Source organism: Micromys minutus (assembly GCF_963924665.1).
Source record: "Micromys minutus genome assembly, chromosome: 24".
NCBI classification, from domain to species: domain Eukaryota; kingdom Metazoa; phylum Chordata; class Mammalia; order Rodentia; family Muridae; genus Micromys; species Micromys minutus.
Genome location: NC_137959.1, coordinates 3,799,942 through 3,816,863, shown reverse-complemented (window position 1 = coordinate 3,816,863; position 16,922 = coordinate 3,799,942). Strand labels below are relative to the sequence as shown.

Genomic DNA, 16,922 nt, shown 5'->3' with positions numbered 1-16,922 from the left:
TAAAGGTCTTTATATATTCTCAATTCTAGTTCTTTATTCAATTGGTGCTACAAATGACTTTTTATAATCAATGTGGGTCATGTCCTTTTTTCATTCTTTCTTTTCTGCGATGTTTCTCTTTTGCTTCCTTCCCCTCACATCCCCTTCTCTCTTACCTTCTTCTGGCTTCTTTCCCCTTCTCTCACTATCTCTCTCTTTCCTTCTCCTCCTCTCTTTTTTCTTTCTTTCCTCTCTCATACCTTTGTTTTTTTTTGATCACATGGCAATCATGTGAATGTGCGCTTGCACATACATGCAGGAGTACCTGTCATACTCTTTGTCCCTGTTGGTTCTGTCACCAGCTACACAGGTGGCTAGCTTGGCTCCTGTGTCCTCTGTGTTTCCCCAACTCTATTTTCTTTCTTCTTTAAATTATGTCTACAAATTGTCTTTTTCCTATTAGACTGTATTTCCTGTCATTTATCCATTATCTTTATTAAATTATCATTATTGTAAAATATTTGTATCTTACTCCATATAATCTTTTTGCTGTTGCAATCTCATCTCCTACTCTGTTGTTGGTTTTTAAATTTTATTTATTAAGTTATTTGCTTATGTCTTTTAAAACGGTATCTCACACTTGTAGTGTGGCCAGGCTGGCCAATGTAGAGCAGGTTGACCTTGAACTCGTAGCTGTCTTCTTGCCTCTGCTTCTTGTGTGCTGGGATAGCAGGTGAGCATCACCAGGACAGGGGTTTAAATAGTGAACTTTTATAATTAGTTTCATTGGTAGTAGCTGTTAACCCCTTCCTGGCCTTAGCTTTTATTATTTATTTATTTATTTTTTTAGAAAGATCTTTCTTGCCTGGGCTCACAAAGACTGAACTGACACTCAGGAGGCCTGTCTGGGTCTGACTAGGTCCTCCACATGTTACTGTTGTGTAGCTTGGTCTTGTGTGACTCCTGCAGTGGGAGCAGGGACTGTCTCTGACTCTGTCACCTGGTTTTGGGACACTTTTCCTTCTACTGGGTTGCCTTGTCCAGCTTCATAAGGGGAGGTACCCAGTCTTACTGCAAGAGACTGCTTGATACCCTGGGAGACCTGCTCTTTTATGAAGGGAAAGGGAGGAGGACTGAGGAGGAGTGGACTGGGCTGGAACTGGAGGAGAGAAGGGAGGGAAATTTATCAGAATGAAAGAATAAATGTGAAAATCAAAGCAGAAGCTCTTCTCAATCTGAGACTAGAAGGATGCTCTCTCGTTCAGCTGTTAGTCTATAGTCATTTTTCTTTCTTTTAATATTTTTTTTTTTAAGATTTACTTTATTTATATGAATACCCTATGGCTGACTTCAGATGCACCAGAAGAGGGAATCAGATCCCATTACAGATGGCTGTGAGCCACGTGTTGTTGCTGGGAATTGAACTCCGGACCTCAGGAAGAGCAGTCTTAACTGCTGAGACACCTCTTCAGCGCTGTCTAGAGTTCTTATGCAGATAGCCAGGAGTTTCAGCTTACCATCGTTTCAAAGTGCCTGCTTTATTATATGTTAAACATTTTAACATAAATTGGTTTTTTTCCCTGGGTCTCCAGTTTGTCAGCTGTTGGACAGCAACCCATTTTAATTGGAGCAAATAGGACATTTTTGGGACAAGAGGACCTGATGTCTCAGGAAGCTCTACTGTCTGTGAGTGCTAAGTCCGCAACACTTCTGCCCTCTTTAGGTTTCCTCTTAGTGTCCTGTAATTCTCATCCGTCTGAAGGCAGACATCTGGGGCAGACTTAAACAGGGAATTGCATTAAATTCTGTTTTTAGGGTGAGAACCAGAAGACACAACCCGGGGCCTGGGATGTTGTGGAAATTGAGTTAAACCCCAGGAGAACCCTCTCCCCTAATACACCTTAACCAAGCATTTTAGTGTGGACACTGACTCGCCTGCGTCACACGCAGCTGAATCGATCCCTTCCTGACCTGAAGGTAGCCCCTGTGAACACCTGAACACTCTGAACACTACATTTCCCAGGATTCACCTCTGCTTTGCAATTGCCAAATGGAAGGAAAATACCCTGACTGTTTTGAAAGGAAATACCGTCCTCATTCTTGGTAATGTACTACCTTTATGGACTCACCCAAGGGGCTCCATAGGTTTCAGAGGGAGCCCTCTCAGCCAGTCTGTCAGCTGTAATAACAGCAGCAAAGTCCGAGACTGAAGGGGTTCCGCCTGTTCCGATACACATGGGGCTGTGTCCCATCAGCTAAGCATGCTGAGAATTTAAGTTTCTACACAGAACGCAAATTAAGCAGCACTTAGCAATGCAAGCAATACGGGCACAGACCGCTCGTGTCCTTTGTGTGTGCCGAGGTTTTCTTGGCACTGTAGCAGATTGTTGTGTATTTATTCAGTGTGAAAGATTTCTTTAACTTGTAAATATTTTACATCAGAAACAATTCAGATTAAAACTCCTGACGCCCTGAGTTCTTGAGGATTAGCATGAAGGAAGAGACATTCTAGAGTTTATTTTGTGAGTAACTGTTGATCATTCTAACCATTAAAGCTGTGTTTCATCTTCATAAACTTGCCAGAGTCAGGGCAGCACAGAATTCAATAAAAACAAATGTAATCTGTTTTTACAACTCTCTATCACTTGTTCCGTGCTCCTGTCTAATGAGGTCCAAGGCTATGTGCTAAATTTCTTCTTGCTTTGACGTTGAACCACCTCAGTCTCACATTATTGGTTTTCTGAAGATCTGAAATAAAATAAACGATAACATTGACTTTGACATTGTGATAGACAGTGCAAAACAATTCACTCTGAAGGAGATGTTTGCATTCTATGTATATCAACATTCCTTAAAGATGAACACTTCTTAAAATACATATTTCAGAGCCAGTCTGTGGTGTTCAGGAGCAGCACTTCAGCACTGATTTAACAAGTACTGGGTCACGTGTTACTGTTGCTAGGAATGTACGGTGTTTGGGGCAGGTGGCTCAGCATCTGAGAACACTGGCTGCTCTTACAGAGGACCTAGGCTTGGTTCTGAGCACCCTCGCGCTGGCTCACAAGTGCATGTTACTTCAGTTCTAGGGGATGCAATGCCTTTCTCTGTCCTGCTAGGGCACCGGGCATCTTCGTGGTATACAAACATACATCCAGACAAAGTATTCAGACACAGAAACAAAAACACATATAAAAAAGATAACGTTCAGTTTCCCACAAAAGTTGGAACTTCATAGAAAGTACCTTCTTGCGTCCTCCGGAGCATCTTGGAGTTTATATATGTTATCTTCTGTGGCTCTTCTTGACTCTCCTAAAGGAAAAAGAAAACAAATTTAAAGCTCCATCCTGAATAGTTTCTATTTATGTGAGCTGGTGTTAATCCCACTGAAGGATAGTGAAGGTCACTGACTCACAGTATTTTGGTCAAATTCAGCTTAAGTTTCTTTCAGACAGGGCTATGTTCTTAGAGTGGGCTTTGAGAGAACAGCCCGGAATGGGAGAATTGGTATTTTTAATAGCTACAAAAATGCAAAGCTAGGGGGTTTCTAAAGGTTTTTGTTTTGTAGAAACTCGTCAGAACATCTCAAAATTATTTGGCAGAGCATCTGAAGGTGGAGGGCAGTTTATAGAGTATGGAATAAGTCAAATTTCAGAAAATGGGTCAAGACATGGTAAAACTTTTTTTTTTACATGAGCTTATTTTGACCTTGTCACATGATGGCGTCTAATCTTAAGATGCAGGCAGGGTGGTCCACCACTAAAAATGTCTTTTCCATGAATGGAATCTTTATCACTTAAATAACAAGAGTGCAGGTAACCCTGGGACAGGTCAGAGGGTCCAAAGGTGACCACCGCCACACCCCTCATTCAATAATCCTACAGCATGACCTTGTCAACCACCCACCAAGAAACACAATCTCCTTCCTCTTCTCTTGAGATCAAACTATCTATCATTCATATATATATATATATATATATATATATATATACATATACATGTATATGTATATATACATATATAATTATACATATGTATGTATAATTTTATGTATGTGAATATACTGTAGATGTCTTCAGACACACCAGAAGAGGGCATCAGATTCTATTACAGGTGGCTGTGAGCCACCATATGGTTGCTGGGAATTGAACTCAGGACCTCTGGAAGAGCAGCCAGTGCTCTTAACCACTGAGTAATCTCTTCAGCTCTCCTTCAGGCTTTTAAAAACCAACAGTTTCATTGGAAGTGATTTTGTGCATGGCTTCCAAAGCTAGCTCAGGAGAGGCTTTGCATCTTCAACCTGCCTGTCTTATAATTCTTCTTTCTGAGAAGGCAAGTTCAGCGTATGAGGTGTTCTTCCATCCTGAGACTGCTTTGCTGGGCGCCCCGGGTGAGTCCTCCAGCAGGGAGTCCCAGGTAGACCCAGCCTCCCTGTTGACTGCACAGTTGCAGTGTGTGAGCAACCAATCCATGTTTGACCCTTCAAATCACTCTGTCATTCTGTGATACAATAACACTGGATGGGCCACTGTTGTTGGTAAGAAGACCTGTTAAAATGATACTCAAAGCCAGTTAATTTAGAGAGCAATGGAAATTACTGAAATAATGAAGCCAAATATGGCAAGTGTGCCTGTGTATCAGTCTGCCTATCTCTGTCGATCGGCTACCTTATTTCCATATTTTTCCCTTTTCCTTTGACGTGAATCCATTGGAACAAACCTAGAAAGATGCCATGCGCACCACAGGACTGGGGACCATCGTTGCTGAAACGCTCTGCGTCAGTCCTGGACTAGGTTTCACACTGTGGGTCTGACTCTGGGGGTGACTCAAAATGTTTGACCTGCAGGGATTGAAAGATGGAAGACTGAACCAGTCGCTGGCAAGAGGCTTGCAGAAAGCAGTAACAAGCGCAGTGGTGACATTTGTTCCTGTCTTGTTCATTTCAGGGGAAATAAGCAGTTGTTTCTCTAACAGTGAAGGCATCCTTCCATGGTGGATTCTCTCAAGCAGGGAATGGAAGATGTGACATATAAGCATCTTCTGATGCATTCCACGACAGAATAACCCAGACAGTGCTGAACTGCAGGCATCTTATTGTCTTGTCTGTTGCTGGAAAGCAGTGGCATATAACCCTCCCGCCATGCAGGGCTGGGGATAAATGAGACCTTTAAGACCTGCTCTGCATAAGCTTGGACTGAGATGGAACAGACATTCCCTGGCAGTTTGGTGGCCAGATAGGTGAATTAATTTTTAAAAATTTGTCATGCAAAACATTTTTAGTGGCCATATTCTAGAGAAGAGTAAATCATAACTCATGCGTAAAGGTTGTGTCAGGGTTTATAGGCTAGACCCCTGATAATGGATTCAACCTTTCCACAACAAATCAAAGGTATTGTTGTATGCTCACATGAATATACAGTAGTCATTACCTTAAATTTAAAACTCACTGTAGGCGGCAAACCCAGAAAGCAGGGTATGAAGGCTGTATTGTATCAGTGTGGTCTGCAGAGACTTGCTTTGTGCAGGTTTTGCTTGGTTGAAATCTATGCTGCAGTTCAGAGCTGAAGGGATTCCTTTTGAATAGTCATTGCAGAGGTTGATTACGTTCGTCTATCATATTTAGCTAGACCCTGCAGGCTATTATTCCATTAGCTGGGCTGGCCCTGCCACTTTCAAAAAGTTGATCACCTAATGTGAAAAGACCATGCTTTCTGTTGACCTTATCAAAATGCTTCATCACAAGGTTTTGTTAAAAGAAACTTAGATGTGTGATCTGTAGCAAATTAAGGACAGATACAGTGTATAAAAATGTCCCCGTCTCTGGGGGGGGGGGAGGCTGGACTTTTGTCATTGCTGAAGATAAGAATATTATTTTTTTTGGGGCTTTCAGCACATTTTATTTGAAAGCACAGGCAATTTCAGGAGACATGGCACCCCATTTTCACTGATGGTAAAGTCTCAAAAATGGATTTCTTAGAAAGGAGTTCTTTCTTTCCCAGCATGCACTTAAGCTCACACAAAATTAGTACAGTAAAGTAAGCTAGTTCGTCAGCGGCAACAGGGAATCCATGATGCTGTGATGGCTTCCGTGGAGAACAGAATTGCCTTGTATTTTGAGAAATATATGTAGAAACTGAAAATGTGACACTCACACTTGGCAACCAGAAAATAACTTGGAATAGCTATATAGACTTCTGTTTATTCCTTCTTTAATGAACGCATATCTTCAGTTATTTAATCACCATAATTAAGTGATTTTAATGAAATAAATATATATTTTATTAAAGTAGAACCCCATCATCAGTATAAGGTACATTTTGATAAACTCAAGTTTTAGTGTATTTTATTACGAATTATCCACTAGAAAGTAATAAAACATAAGTATATCTTTAGAAAATATTGAGAAGTATGGTTTTAGTATTTAACATAAAATAAGTACAACTGTTTTTATTGGGATCATATTATAAAAGCTGACTTCTACTAACAGATGTCTGTGAAAGCATCTCATCAACAACAAGGCCTTGAGCTATGGCTTCAGAGCTGGTGCTGGCTCGGTACACTCACGGCAGGTCTCCAACGCCACTGGCAGTGTGAAATGTGTGGTCAGTGATCCTGGAACAATTTTGGCTCCTTAGCATTGTTCTCTAATCAAAAGACCTTCTCAGTACATAGAAGTTCCAAACACTTCTTACTCTTGGGTTTTTTCCCCCTCTAACTTGACTTTCACAGTAGAGAAATGGCAGTCAGTAAGAAAGGAGGAGACGGTATGTCCAATTGGGATTCTGATGACTGTTTAAGAAAGTGTTATTAAGAGATAAAGGCAAGATTCAGTATCTACCAAGGAATATCAAGTTCCTATGTATAATGCAAAGAAAGATACAACCTTATCATCACCCCTAGGGCTGACTGATAAAGGAGAGATTGAGAATCAAAAAAATGTAGAAACAGGTTTAGCTGATATAATGCAGAAGGAACAGTTAAAAGTGAGCAGAAGTAGGGCATCTGGGCCAACAGTAGCCAATTACCCTCTCTACTGAGTCCCCTTCCCTGAAAAAACACATCAGAATAAGATGTAAAATCAACAATTTTTGAAGATGTTGGTTATTAAGAACAAAACCAGTGATCACTGATCAGTAGAACACAAGCAACAGGAGTCCTCAGGTGTCTCGGATTCAGAATTCAGGTTGGGAGAAGGAAAATCCAGGAGCCCAGCACAGCTCCTAAGCTAAAGGGATATATGTTCTTGAGAGTCTGGGGATCCAAGTGAGCTGGAGTTTGTAGCCACTGCTACAGTGTACTGAAAGCCAGTGCGTCCTTAGACATCTGACACGAAACCTTTTCAAGATGAAGGACTTAACCCACAAGGATAGATTAGTGCACTTGTAACTAAAGACAGGAGACAGATGTGAAGATAGTCAGGCCATTTTGCAAACCAGTGAATGATGGTCAGCAGAAATTGACAGCACTCTGACCTCAGACCTCCTAGCTTTCAAACTGTAAGAAAAACCATATTATATTATATTGTATTACATTGTATTGTATTATATTCCTATGAGACTAAAGCCCTCTGTGACATAGCAGCCAAACAAGACAAGAGTACCAGAGAGGAAAGAGCCAGAGATGAGAAGTCTGAAGATCTGTACAGGTAAATGAAATCTCAAGTATTTACCCAAGTACGAATCAGAGCCTTTGCTCTCGGCATGTCAGGAGCATGGTGAGCCGAGGAACTCTCACTCTGGACAGAGGGCTGGTGAGTGGCAGAAGGACCAAGTACAGAGAGATGATGAACGGAGTCTTAAAGATGGACACAGCCGTAACAGCGGGGGCCGGGGAGTGGCTCAGTCAGTGAAGGGACTGAATTTGGATGCTTTGCACCCATATCAAAAGCTGGTTTTAGTGCTGTGTCCCAGTGATAGGAAATCGGAGAGGTAGATCCCTGGAGCTCTGGCCAGCTAGCCATAGTGAATGTGTGGGCTCTAGGTTCCGTGTATGCATGGCACACAGGCTCACATGCATGTGCACCCACCCTTAAATGCACACATGAGCATATACAAGTTAAGTATACACATATACTGCGCACAGTACAGTGTGAGATTTATAACAGACACAAATATCTGAAGCCCAGGAACAGTAGTGCCAAGGCGGGGGTGGGATGGGGAGAAACCCGAGTGTGATGGCCCAAACCTGAATCAACAGAAAATATGCACATGTAGTTGTTATGACTTTTGCTTTTACACTTCAGCTTACATATTGTAATTACTTTGGTCAAAAAGATCTGAAAATTAACATTTCTCAGATCTGAAAATAAGAAACCCTGTCTCTAACTGAAACATTGATTTGAAAATTCATCTTTCTATATTTCCCAAAAGCTCAAGAAGGAGCAAATGAATTCAAAGACAAACTGTTTCATTTTTATTCATAATTTCCCTGGACAAATTGTGGGAAGGGGACCCACCTAGCGTGAGGTCAAGTGTCACTACATTGACATTGTTTCTGGTTTCACTATGAGACAACAGAAGTTGGAAAACATAGCAATCCCAGGGCTGTGTTTTTACAAATATGCTATTTTAGAATAAAGTATTGTTTGGGAGATTTTCCTATAGCTACTTATTAGAGTTATGACTAAGATACATTAAATCTGCAGGGCCCGATGAGTTTGGAAATAGGTGGGTAGCTGAAAACATTAGCATAGTTTATGCATAAACACATCCATCAAACAGATGTTGTCTTAATGAATAATCCAGAGATGTAGAATCAAGCTTTTTTAAAAAAACTAATATCCCGACTGGCAGCAGGATCTTCAGAGAAAAGCTACTGTACGCACACAGTCCCCAGTCCCAGCAGAAGAAACCAAGTAAATATGGATCTCAGGAGCAGCAAAGTGCTTCTTGGAAATAACTTCCTTTGAAACCCAGAATGAATTTCTACCAAAACCAAGAGTCAAAACCTTATAGATTCCTATTCATTTATTTATTAGAATTATGTATTTATTTTTATGTATCTGAGTACACTGTAGCCGTCTTCAGCTATATGTTTGCTGGGATTTGAACCCAGGACCTCTGAAAGAGCACTCAGTGTTCTTTACCTCTGAGCCATCTCTCCTCCCCACCTATTTATTTATTTATTTATTTATTTATTTATTTATTTATTTAATAAGAATGAAGGAATCTGTGTAAAGCAATGCCTATGATAAGTTAAATCATAAAGAAAACCCATTTTCCAGGCAATGCATATTGTTTGTTATCTAAAGCAGTGGCTCTCAATCTTCCTAATGCTGTGACCCTTTAATATAGTTCTTACGTTGAGGTGACCCCAACCATAAACTACTTCTATTGCTACTCATAAAAGTAATTTTGTTATTGTTATGAATACTGATGTAAATATCTGTGTTTTCCAATGGTCTTGGGAGACACCTACAAAATGATTGTCTGACCCCTAAAAGGGTCTCAGCAGGTTGAGAACCACTGATCTAAAGTGTGGCCTCCAAATGAGCAACCTTATTTATTTAGAGCTTTTTAGTGGCAGAATCTCAGGCCAGGGGATGTAACTCAGTTGACAGAGTGCTTGCCCAGCGATGAAGCCCCAAGGTGATCACGCATGGAGGGGCACAACTGCAGCCCCAACATCCGAGAGATGGACTCAAGAGGCACAGGAGTTGGAAGTCATTCTTGTTGACCAAGAGTTCAAGGTTAGCCAGGGATACATTAGACCCCATTGCGAACCAACCTGCCAAACTAACAGTAAACTCTCAGAGTCTAATTTTGATGCAGTAAATCAGTACAAAATCCTAAGACAGTCAGTTGGCAACTTCATGCTTGAGTGTTACGATTTTATGTAACATAGTCTTAACTGCTTAACACGGGGAAGAAGAGGGCATTCAGGAAACGGCACGGCAGGAGATGCGGGACTCCCAGAATGCTTTGCGAACGTAGGTGATAATCAAATGTTTCCCTGGCTGAGAACATGTTCTAGGAATGCAGCTGGCATTTTAAACCTCTCAGCCCCTACAGGGGTTGTTCGCTTACAGACAAGGAACACGAAAGACTTGTGGCAACACTAGCTTCGGTAAGTCTCACATAGCTGATAAAAGACTTGTAGGACATTCAAACGATGTCCACAACCATTCTTCCTGTCATACTGACGAGTCCTCCACAGGAGAATGAGAAGCCACAGAGCCATGTAGGTGAGTTAGGCTTAGCCAGGTTGTTTTATCTGACTTTGCGGCAAGAAAAACCACCAACAAGTTTATTCAGGTCCTAACGGCCTGTTAATTGTTTAATTTCTTGTGTTTTAGAGGCTATGAGAGCACTTACAACAACAACACTTAGATACTCAAATCAACTTTTCTAAAATTGTCAGTTTTCTGTGACGGCCAGGCTGGGGGACACCTAACCCCGGGTCGCATCATGTAACGTGTCTTTATTTCATCTCATGTAATTCAGTTCCTGATGGGCTCAGCGTCATGAAGTCAGAAGAGGAGGGAATACGACAGTTTATTCTGCTTCCACTGGAGTTTCACTGCAGACAGGAAATTTCTCTAAAAATGCAAATCACTCAGTGGCACATGTGTGACTTACCAGCAGGAGCAGAGGGAGATGTCGTCCCAGGGTAAGGTTTTATGCTCTGTGATTGAATACATCGACCCACTGATGACACCATCTCTACCTACATTTTTATTTTTAAGCCCTAGATGAATGTGTCTGGGGTAGTGGTGGCTTTTCTCTAACGCTCGGAAAATGAATAACACTTGTTAATTTGGCTTTGAGTCCTAGATATATCAAAATAAATACCATAAACAAGTGTTGAAGAAATCAATCTAGATGTGTTCAATATAAGAATGATCAGAAAGGGATTTAGGAAGACTCTCAGATGTAAAGCACTAATATGCACTCTAAGCCCTCATGTAATATGACTTTGACATGCTCAGTATAAGGACGAAGGAAACGATTTCTGAAAGCAGAGATGGAGAACTTTTGTTGCATTAAGAAAGAATCCCTCGAAGGCCCACCTACACACAGCATTAATGTGAACTCCCTGAAAACATGTCTTGTTTTTCATCAGGAGATTCTTCTGAATTCGTGGGGCACCATATCACAGTTTTCTTCTGTTACACACAAGTGTGGGTTAGTCTTTAAATACTGATGAGACACCATCCTTAAAGCTAGGATACCATGTGGAAGCGTGGTCCTCTATTCTATTTCAGAGAAAGTAAAGTTAAGGAGAAATAAAAATCAAATACAAAAGCTTCCAAAATGCCTTTACTGTTGTTTCAGACTTGGGGTCCAAGTAGGAAAAGCCAACAATTTTGTTTTTTTGCCTGAGAATTGGGTTTTGTGTGTTTGTTAGTTTTTTTATTTCACTTGTATCAGGATGAATAAGACAAGAAGACAAGAGCTTTCTCACTACAGCACTGTTGAGAGACAGACGTCACCTTCCCAGCTGTGACGTGGGTTCTGTTGACTAGGTTATCCCATAGATGGTCATGGTCACTAGCTGGTCTCAAGTGGTATTCCCCATTCACTCCTCATCCATTCAAATGGATGGATGCAGAGGCAAAGCTAATGTGTGGGGAAACCGAGACTCAAGTCTGCCATCTTAGATCAGGGCATAATCTTCAGGGAAGAGATGAAATGTAAATACTATGTGTCTTAACTTATTAAAGTCCTTTCATCCACTAGGAGGCCCAGGTTTTGGAAACAATAACTGACTTTCACTGAGTTCATGTCAACGTACCACAGTCTGATCCCAGGGACACACCTGGGTTTTCCCACTGGTCTTCACATGCTTTGATAGCATGGATGGGTAAGATGTTTAAAACATCACAGAAGTATTTATTAATTAGAATGTCTAACACCCATTTTATGCATTTTATGACTTTATTTATGGATAAATAAGTAGTGGTCATTTAATAAGATATTTTACATAATCTTTAATTCTGTATATGTATATGTATCAATGTGTTGGCACGTGCCCATAAGTTCAGACGTGGGCATTGGCATGTGCCTGTGAGTGCAAATGTGTGTGGGTATGTGTTTGAGAGTGCAAATGTGTGTGGGTATGTGCTTGTGAGTGCAAATGTGTGTGGGTATGTGCTTGTGAGTGTGTGTCCATGCATGTGCCTGTGAGTGTGTGTCTGTGCATGTGCCTGTATGTATGCATGCATGTGCCTGTGAGTGTGTATCTGTGCATGTGCCTGTGAGTGTGTGTCCATGCATGGGCCTGTGTGTATCCATGCATGTGCCTGTGTGTGTCTGTGCATGTGCCTGTGAGTGTGTGTCCATGCATGGGCCTGTGTGTATCCATGCATGTGCCTGTGAGTGTGTGTCTGTGCATGTGCCTGTGAGTGTGTGTCCATGCATGGGCCTGTGTGTATCCATGCATGTGCCTGTGAGTGTGTGTCTGTGCATGTGCCTGTGAGTGTGTGTCTGTGCATGTGCCTGTGAGTGTGTATCTGTGCATGTGCCTGTGAGTGTGTGTCTGTGCATGTGCCTGTGAGTGTGTATCCACACATGTGCCTGTGAGTGTGTGTCTGTGCATGTGTCCGGGAGTGCAGATGTGTGCAGAGACGGTCTGCACTGGGCTCCCCCAGAGCTTCAGTTGCAGGTGTTTCTAAGTCACTCCTTATGGTGCTGCAGACTGAGTGAGGCCTCTCTCGCTCCACTACAGGTCACTTAAAAGGTTTTCTGGCTTGAACACAAGTTTATAATTACCTTTTTAAAAAAGCCATTCAGATTATAGATGTTTCTGTTTGTAACTTATATATTGACCTCTCTACCTTCAGTACCTTGTATAATGCTTTAAACACTGCATATGCTTGGTTTCTTCCTTCCTTCCTTCCTTCCTTCCTTTCTTTCTTTCTTTCTTTCTTTCTTTCTTCCTTTCTTTCTTTTTTTTGGTGGTGACAAAGTCTGCCTATGCAACTCTGGCTGGTCTGAAAAATGCTATGTATAGAAGGTTGGTCTCAAACTCACAGTATATAGTTAAAAAATGAATGTGATTTGTAGTTTATTATTTGCTTTAAAATGTATTAAAATCTTGAACAGCACATATAAAATGCTCACTAAATAAATGTCTGCTGAAAGACAGAATAAATATGTCTAGTAAAATTTTAGATGAGAGTACAAAGTTGTATGAGGAAAACAAAGCTCTTAAGTTTTTGCTTGAGACAAGCTCCACACAGTCTAGTAAGTTCGGGAGAAGTAGATTTAGCCACATGTGTATCTCTCTTTGTTCTAGTTCTTAGCGTGCACCTCAGGCTGACCTCGACATCGGAACTCTTCCGCTGCAGCCTTTGACTGCCAGGATTACAGACACAGCCACACCAAAGCTTGGAGTTCGGAGGGTTTGTTTCACTGTTGAATACTTTGGGGGTATTTTTCACTATGATGGCTAACAAATTTATTTGGAGTAATGTTAAGTGCCTACCTCTTTATCCATACCACTGGGGACTCTGTAAGACCATTTTTGCTAAGCTATATGTCATATAAACAGTAAAGGGCTTTGAACTATGGGGAGAAAATGAATAAGTCGTCCCTATGCATTGAAATTATGGAAGATTTTTTTATTAGACCTTTTATGAAAGAGTAAACAGTGGTCCCTAGAAATCAGTAATTATCCCTCATATATTGTATGCCTTACTTTCAGGGTTAGTTATTGCTTGCGTAGATGAGGTATGTGTGTGGGACACAGTTTCTAAAGGGTGGCGATTGAAGAATATGAACGTTTCCACCCTCAGCTTCCTATTGTTTCTCCCCTAGAGGCAAACACTGCTGCTGTTTGAGCGCATTTTTTCCCCAGAAACAGTCAGTGCATTTTAAAAGGATAAAGAATCTACGTTCATACACAAAACAGTAATATTTATGCTTTCTATTTGCACAAATGTCAGCACGCTATATCCATATTTCTGTGTAGATGCAGTCTATACTGAGCATCACGTTCCCTCTTCTTAAACACACCACTGTTCTTCCAGCCATTTAGGCTCACAGCAAAACGGAACAGAAAAATTCCCCATGACCTGTCGTGTACAGCCACAACTGCTACCGAGAGTGGTCCATTGTTCTGACTCAGGGATCCACACTGATACCCAGCACCCCAGTTCCATAGTTCCACAGTACATCTTGCCTTCAAGGATAAATCTGTTGTAAATGTCAGTGTGTGGGCATGTAGGTGTGCCTGAATGTGGTGGTGTGGACATATGTTTTCAACCTACAGGTACCGTATTTACATGCCTAGAAGATCATAGAAAGTTTACCTAATGAAAGAAGTAGGGTATCTACGTGGTAATTTCTTTAACGTGTATGCCACCCTGTCATGTTGCTGGTGTTCAGTGGGACATGCATATTTGCTATTGGCCATAGTTCCTTGCAAATTTTTACTAAATGCAATATTTCTTCAGATATCCATTTTTAACTTATCATCCTTAAAAAGACAATATGTGAAGAATATGAACACTTATTATTTTAAGAATAGCACGTTTTTTTTTTTTTTTAGAATTCTTGCAAGTTCCTACAGATTTTACCTCTCATCCCAGGAGACCAAAATTGATTTACTGGGAATTTGGACAAAGTAGAAATGTTGGGATCAGGAACTGAAGGGAACTGGAAAGGAGATAGGGCAGCTGACAGGGGTTAGGTAGGAGCCCATGCACTGTTTGTGAACCAACGGGAGCAGTGCTGAGGGATGCTGAAAAGAGTTGGGGGCACTGTGCAGGTGTGGGCACTAGAAGAACCCAGGGCTAACTAACTATAGAATTAATTGTGAATAAGGCAGAAGACCAGCCCATTGAAGGAGACACCATGGAATTGAGACAGGAAAAGGTGAAGAATAACCATGTAGATACTGAAGGTATCCAAACACACCAGGCTTACTGATGGAGACGCAGCAAACCAGCAGCTAAGAGCTTCAAGGAGCCACAGTGAAGAAGGTGGGTACAATCAGAAACGTCAGGATTACACAGACTTATAGAAAGTTACAGATCGTGTCCTAGCCAGCCAGAAGTGGTAAATAAGGTCAAGGATATATCCCAAAGGACTTAAGAACACAGACGGAAGATGCTTCTGTGAGAACTGAAGAGGAACAAAGACTCTGGGAGCCAGCCAGGTTCCCATGGCACAGGGTTGTTGGAGGAGGGAGAGGATATCATTTTGTCTGACCATGAGTAGCTGACAACTCGTGGGAAGTGTCTCCATAGGTGGAGACTTGGGAGGAGGGATGAGTAGAAAGAATATGCAGATGAGTCTGGGGAGATTAGAGTTTGTCATCTGTGTCACAGCAGGAAGTGCTTATAGGGACCATGGGGCAGTTAGGGCACAGGTAGCAGTGGACCTCTGTTCTGAACCATCCACTTCTGTATGGATATGACATGCTGGGGAGTTTGCCATTATATTCTGATTAATACTTGACCATTTTGATAGAATATGTGTTTTGAATACTTCTGTGAAGCTGATGTATGGAGCTTGTACAAAATAATGGCATCCCTGGACTTGTTTATCTCCATCCGTTATCCTTGGAAATGTAGTAGGTTATCAGTCACACGGGACGTCAGTAGGCAACACGTAGTGACTATTATAGAGATCCCCAGTTGGCCAGAAGGTAGAAGTTAAGCGGTGTTGGGGTTCTCTGTCATGAATGATGCATCGGTGATACAGGCTCTTCAACTAAGGCTCAGGGAAATTAGAAGAGTCCAGAGAGAGAAGATTCAAAGAGCCAGAAGCCCAGGTTACCTGCGGATAAACCATGTCCTTTGGACATGACTTGGAAAATGCACCCACTAACCCTCAATAGTATGGTTGCTTGGCCAAGACCACCACACCAGCAGCTGCCATGCTAATTCAGAGAGAGACAATTTCACGTGGATGTACTCCTAGATGAAGAGCCACAGGAGGTCAGTCAATATACAGAATTGCTTTTTAAAAAAATAATTTCTTCCACAAATTATTATTAAGTTGTTTCTACCTAGTTATCCATATTCCAGTGGCTGTCACTAAACCTGCATATACTATACTGGTAGCAATAAATGAACTCAGTCAGTTTTAAAACAGAGCACATGACATTGAGAGGAAAAATGCATAGATAGGTGTAGGGTGGGTTAAAGGCATAGGACTGTGAAGTGAATTTGATCCAAACATAATATTAGTATGATAAACACCTCACTTATATATGTTTTTTTTCTTACAACTTTATTTTAAAAAGAGAGATACATGTAGAGATTTTTAAAGTATTTTGGCATAAAACTATATGAATATATTTTTGTCAGTACTTAATTCTTTTAGAGGTTTGATAGCATGCATTGAAATCTTACTAGTTACCATAAGCATAAAGTACATGTAAAACAAAATGTAACATGGAGACAGTCAGAGTTTTCTTGGTGTGTATAGAATAGACATAATGATTTGAATACCAAAATTGCCACAAGGTTATATTCTTAGCTCTTGAATTATTAATGATTTAAGGTCCAGGTGTACCTCACTCTGAGAGGGTGCTATACACTTTTTTTTTTTCTAAGAAGGACTGAGGCTTTCACTTTTTGGCCTTTGTTTTTTTGAGCTTCATATGGCCTGTGAGTTGTTTCTGGGGTGTTCAGAGCTTTCTGGGGCTAGTATCCAATGATCAGTGACAATATGCAGAATTTCAAATTGCTACCTGTGACGTAGCTGGTAAGTGCTGGGGTCCCTGGACCCCAGGTCACCTGACCCAGCAGTCAGCACTTTGAATAATTTTATTTGCTGCATGAGCTTGCGTCCACAGAGATCTCTCTCCACACTTCCATCTGTCTATCTTTCCCAAACTCTCTTCGGGGAATCTGCGCATCCAGCGGAATGGAATACTTTTTTCTTGTGTTTCACATTTGTCTTAGAAACTGCTAAGAAGTGAAGGCCGGTTAGTTCCCCTTTCTCAGCAATGGCAAACCTTGAGAGACTGGCTGCTGCAACTCAACCTCCTGCATT

The 16,922-nt window shown here is 41.2% G+C and overlaps 1 protein-coding gene across 1 annotated transcript in view; it reads right to left on the bottom strand.

Annotated features, from left to right (window-relative positions):
- Nucleotides 1–3,208: 3,208 nt before the first annotated feature.
- TTC29 (tetratricopeptide repeat domain 29) overlaps nt 3,209–16,922 on the bottom strand; it is a gene marked incomplete at both ends in the record, with an annotated part of 176,064 nt that continues 162,350 nt past the window's right edge. Inside the window, one exon of the mRNA XM_080936633.1 lies at nt 3,209–3,288. Coding sequence (XP_080792759.1) covers nt 3,209–3,288 — 80 coding nt within the window. The remainder of the gene's footprint in view (nt 3,289–16,922) is intronic.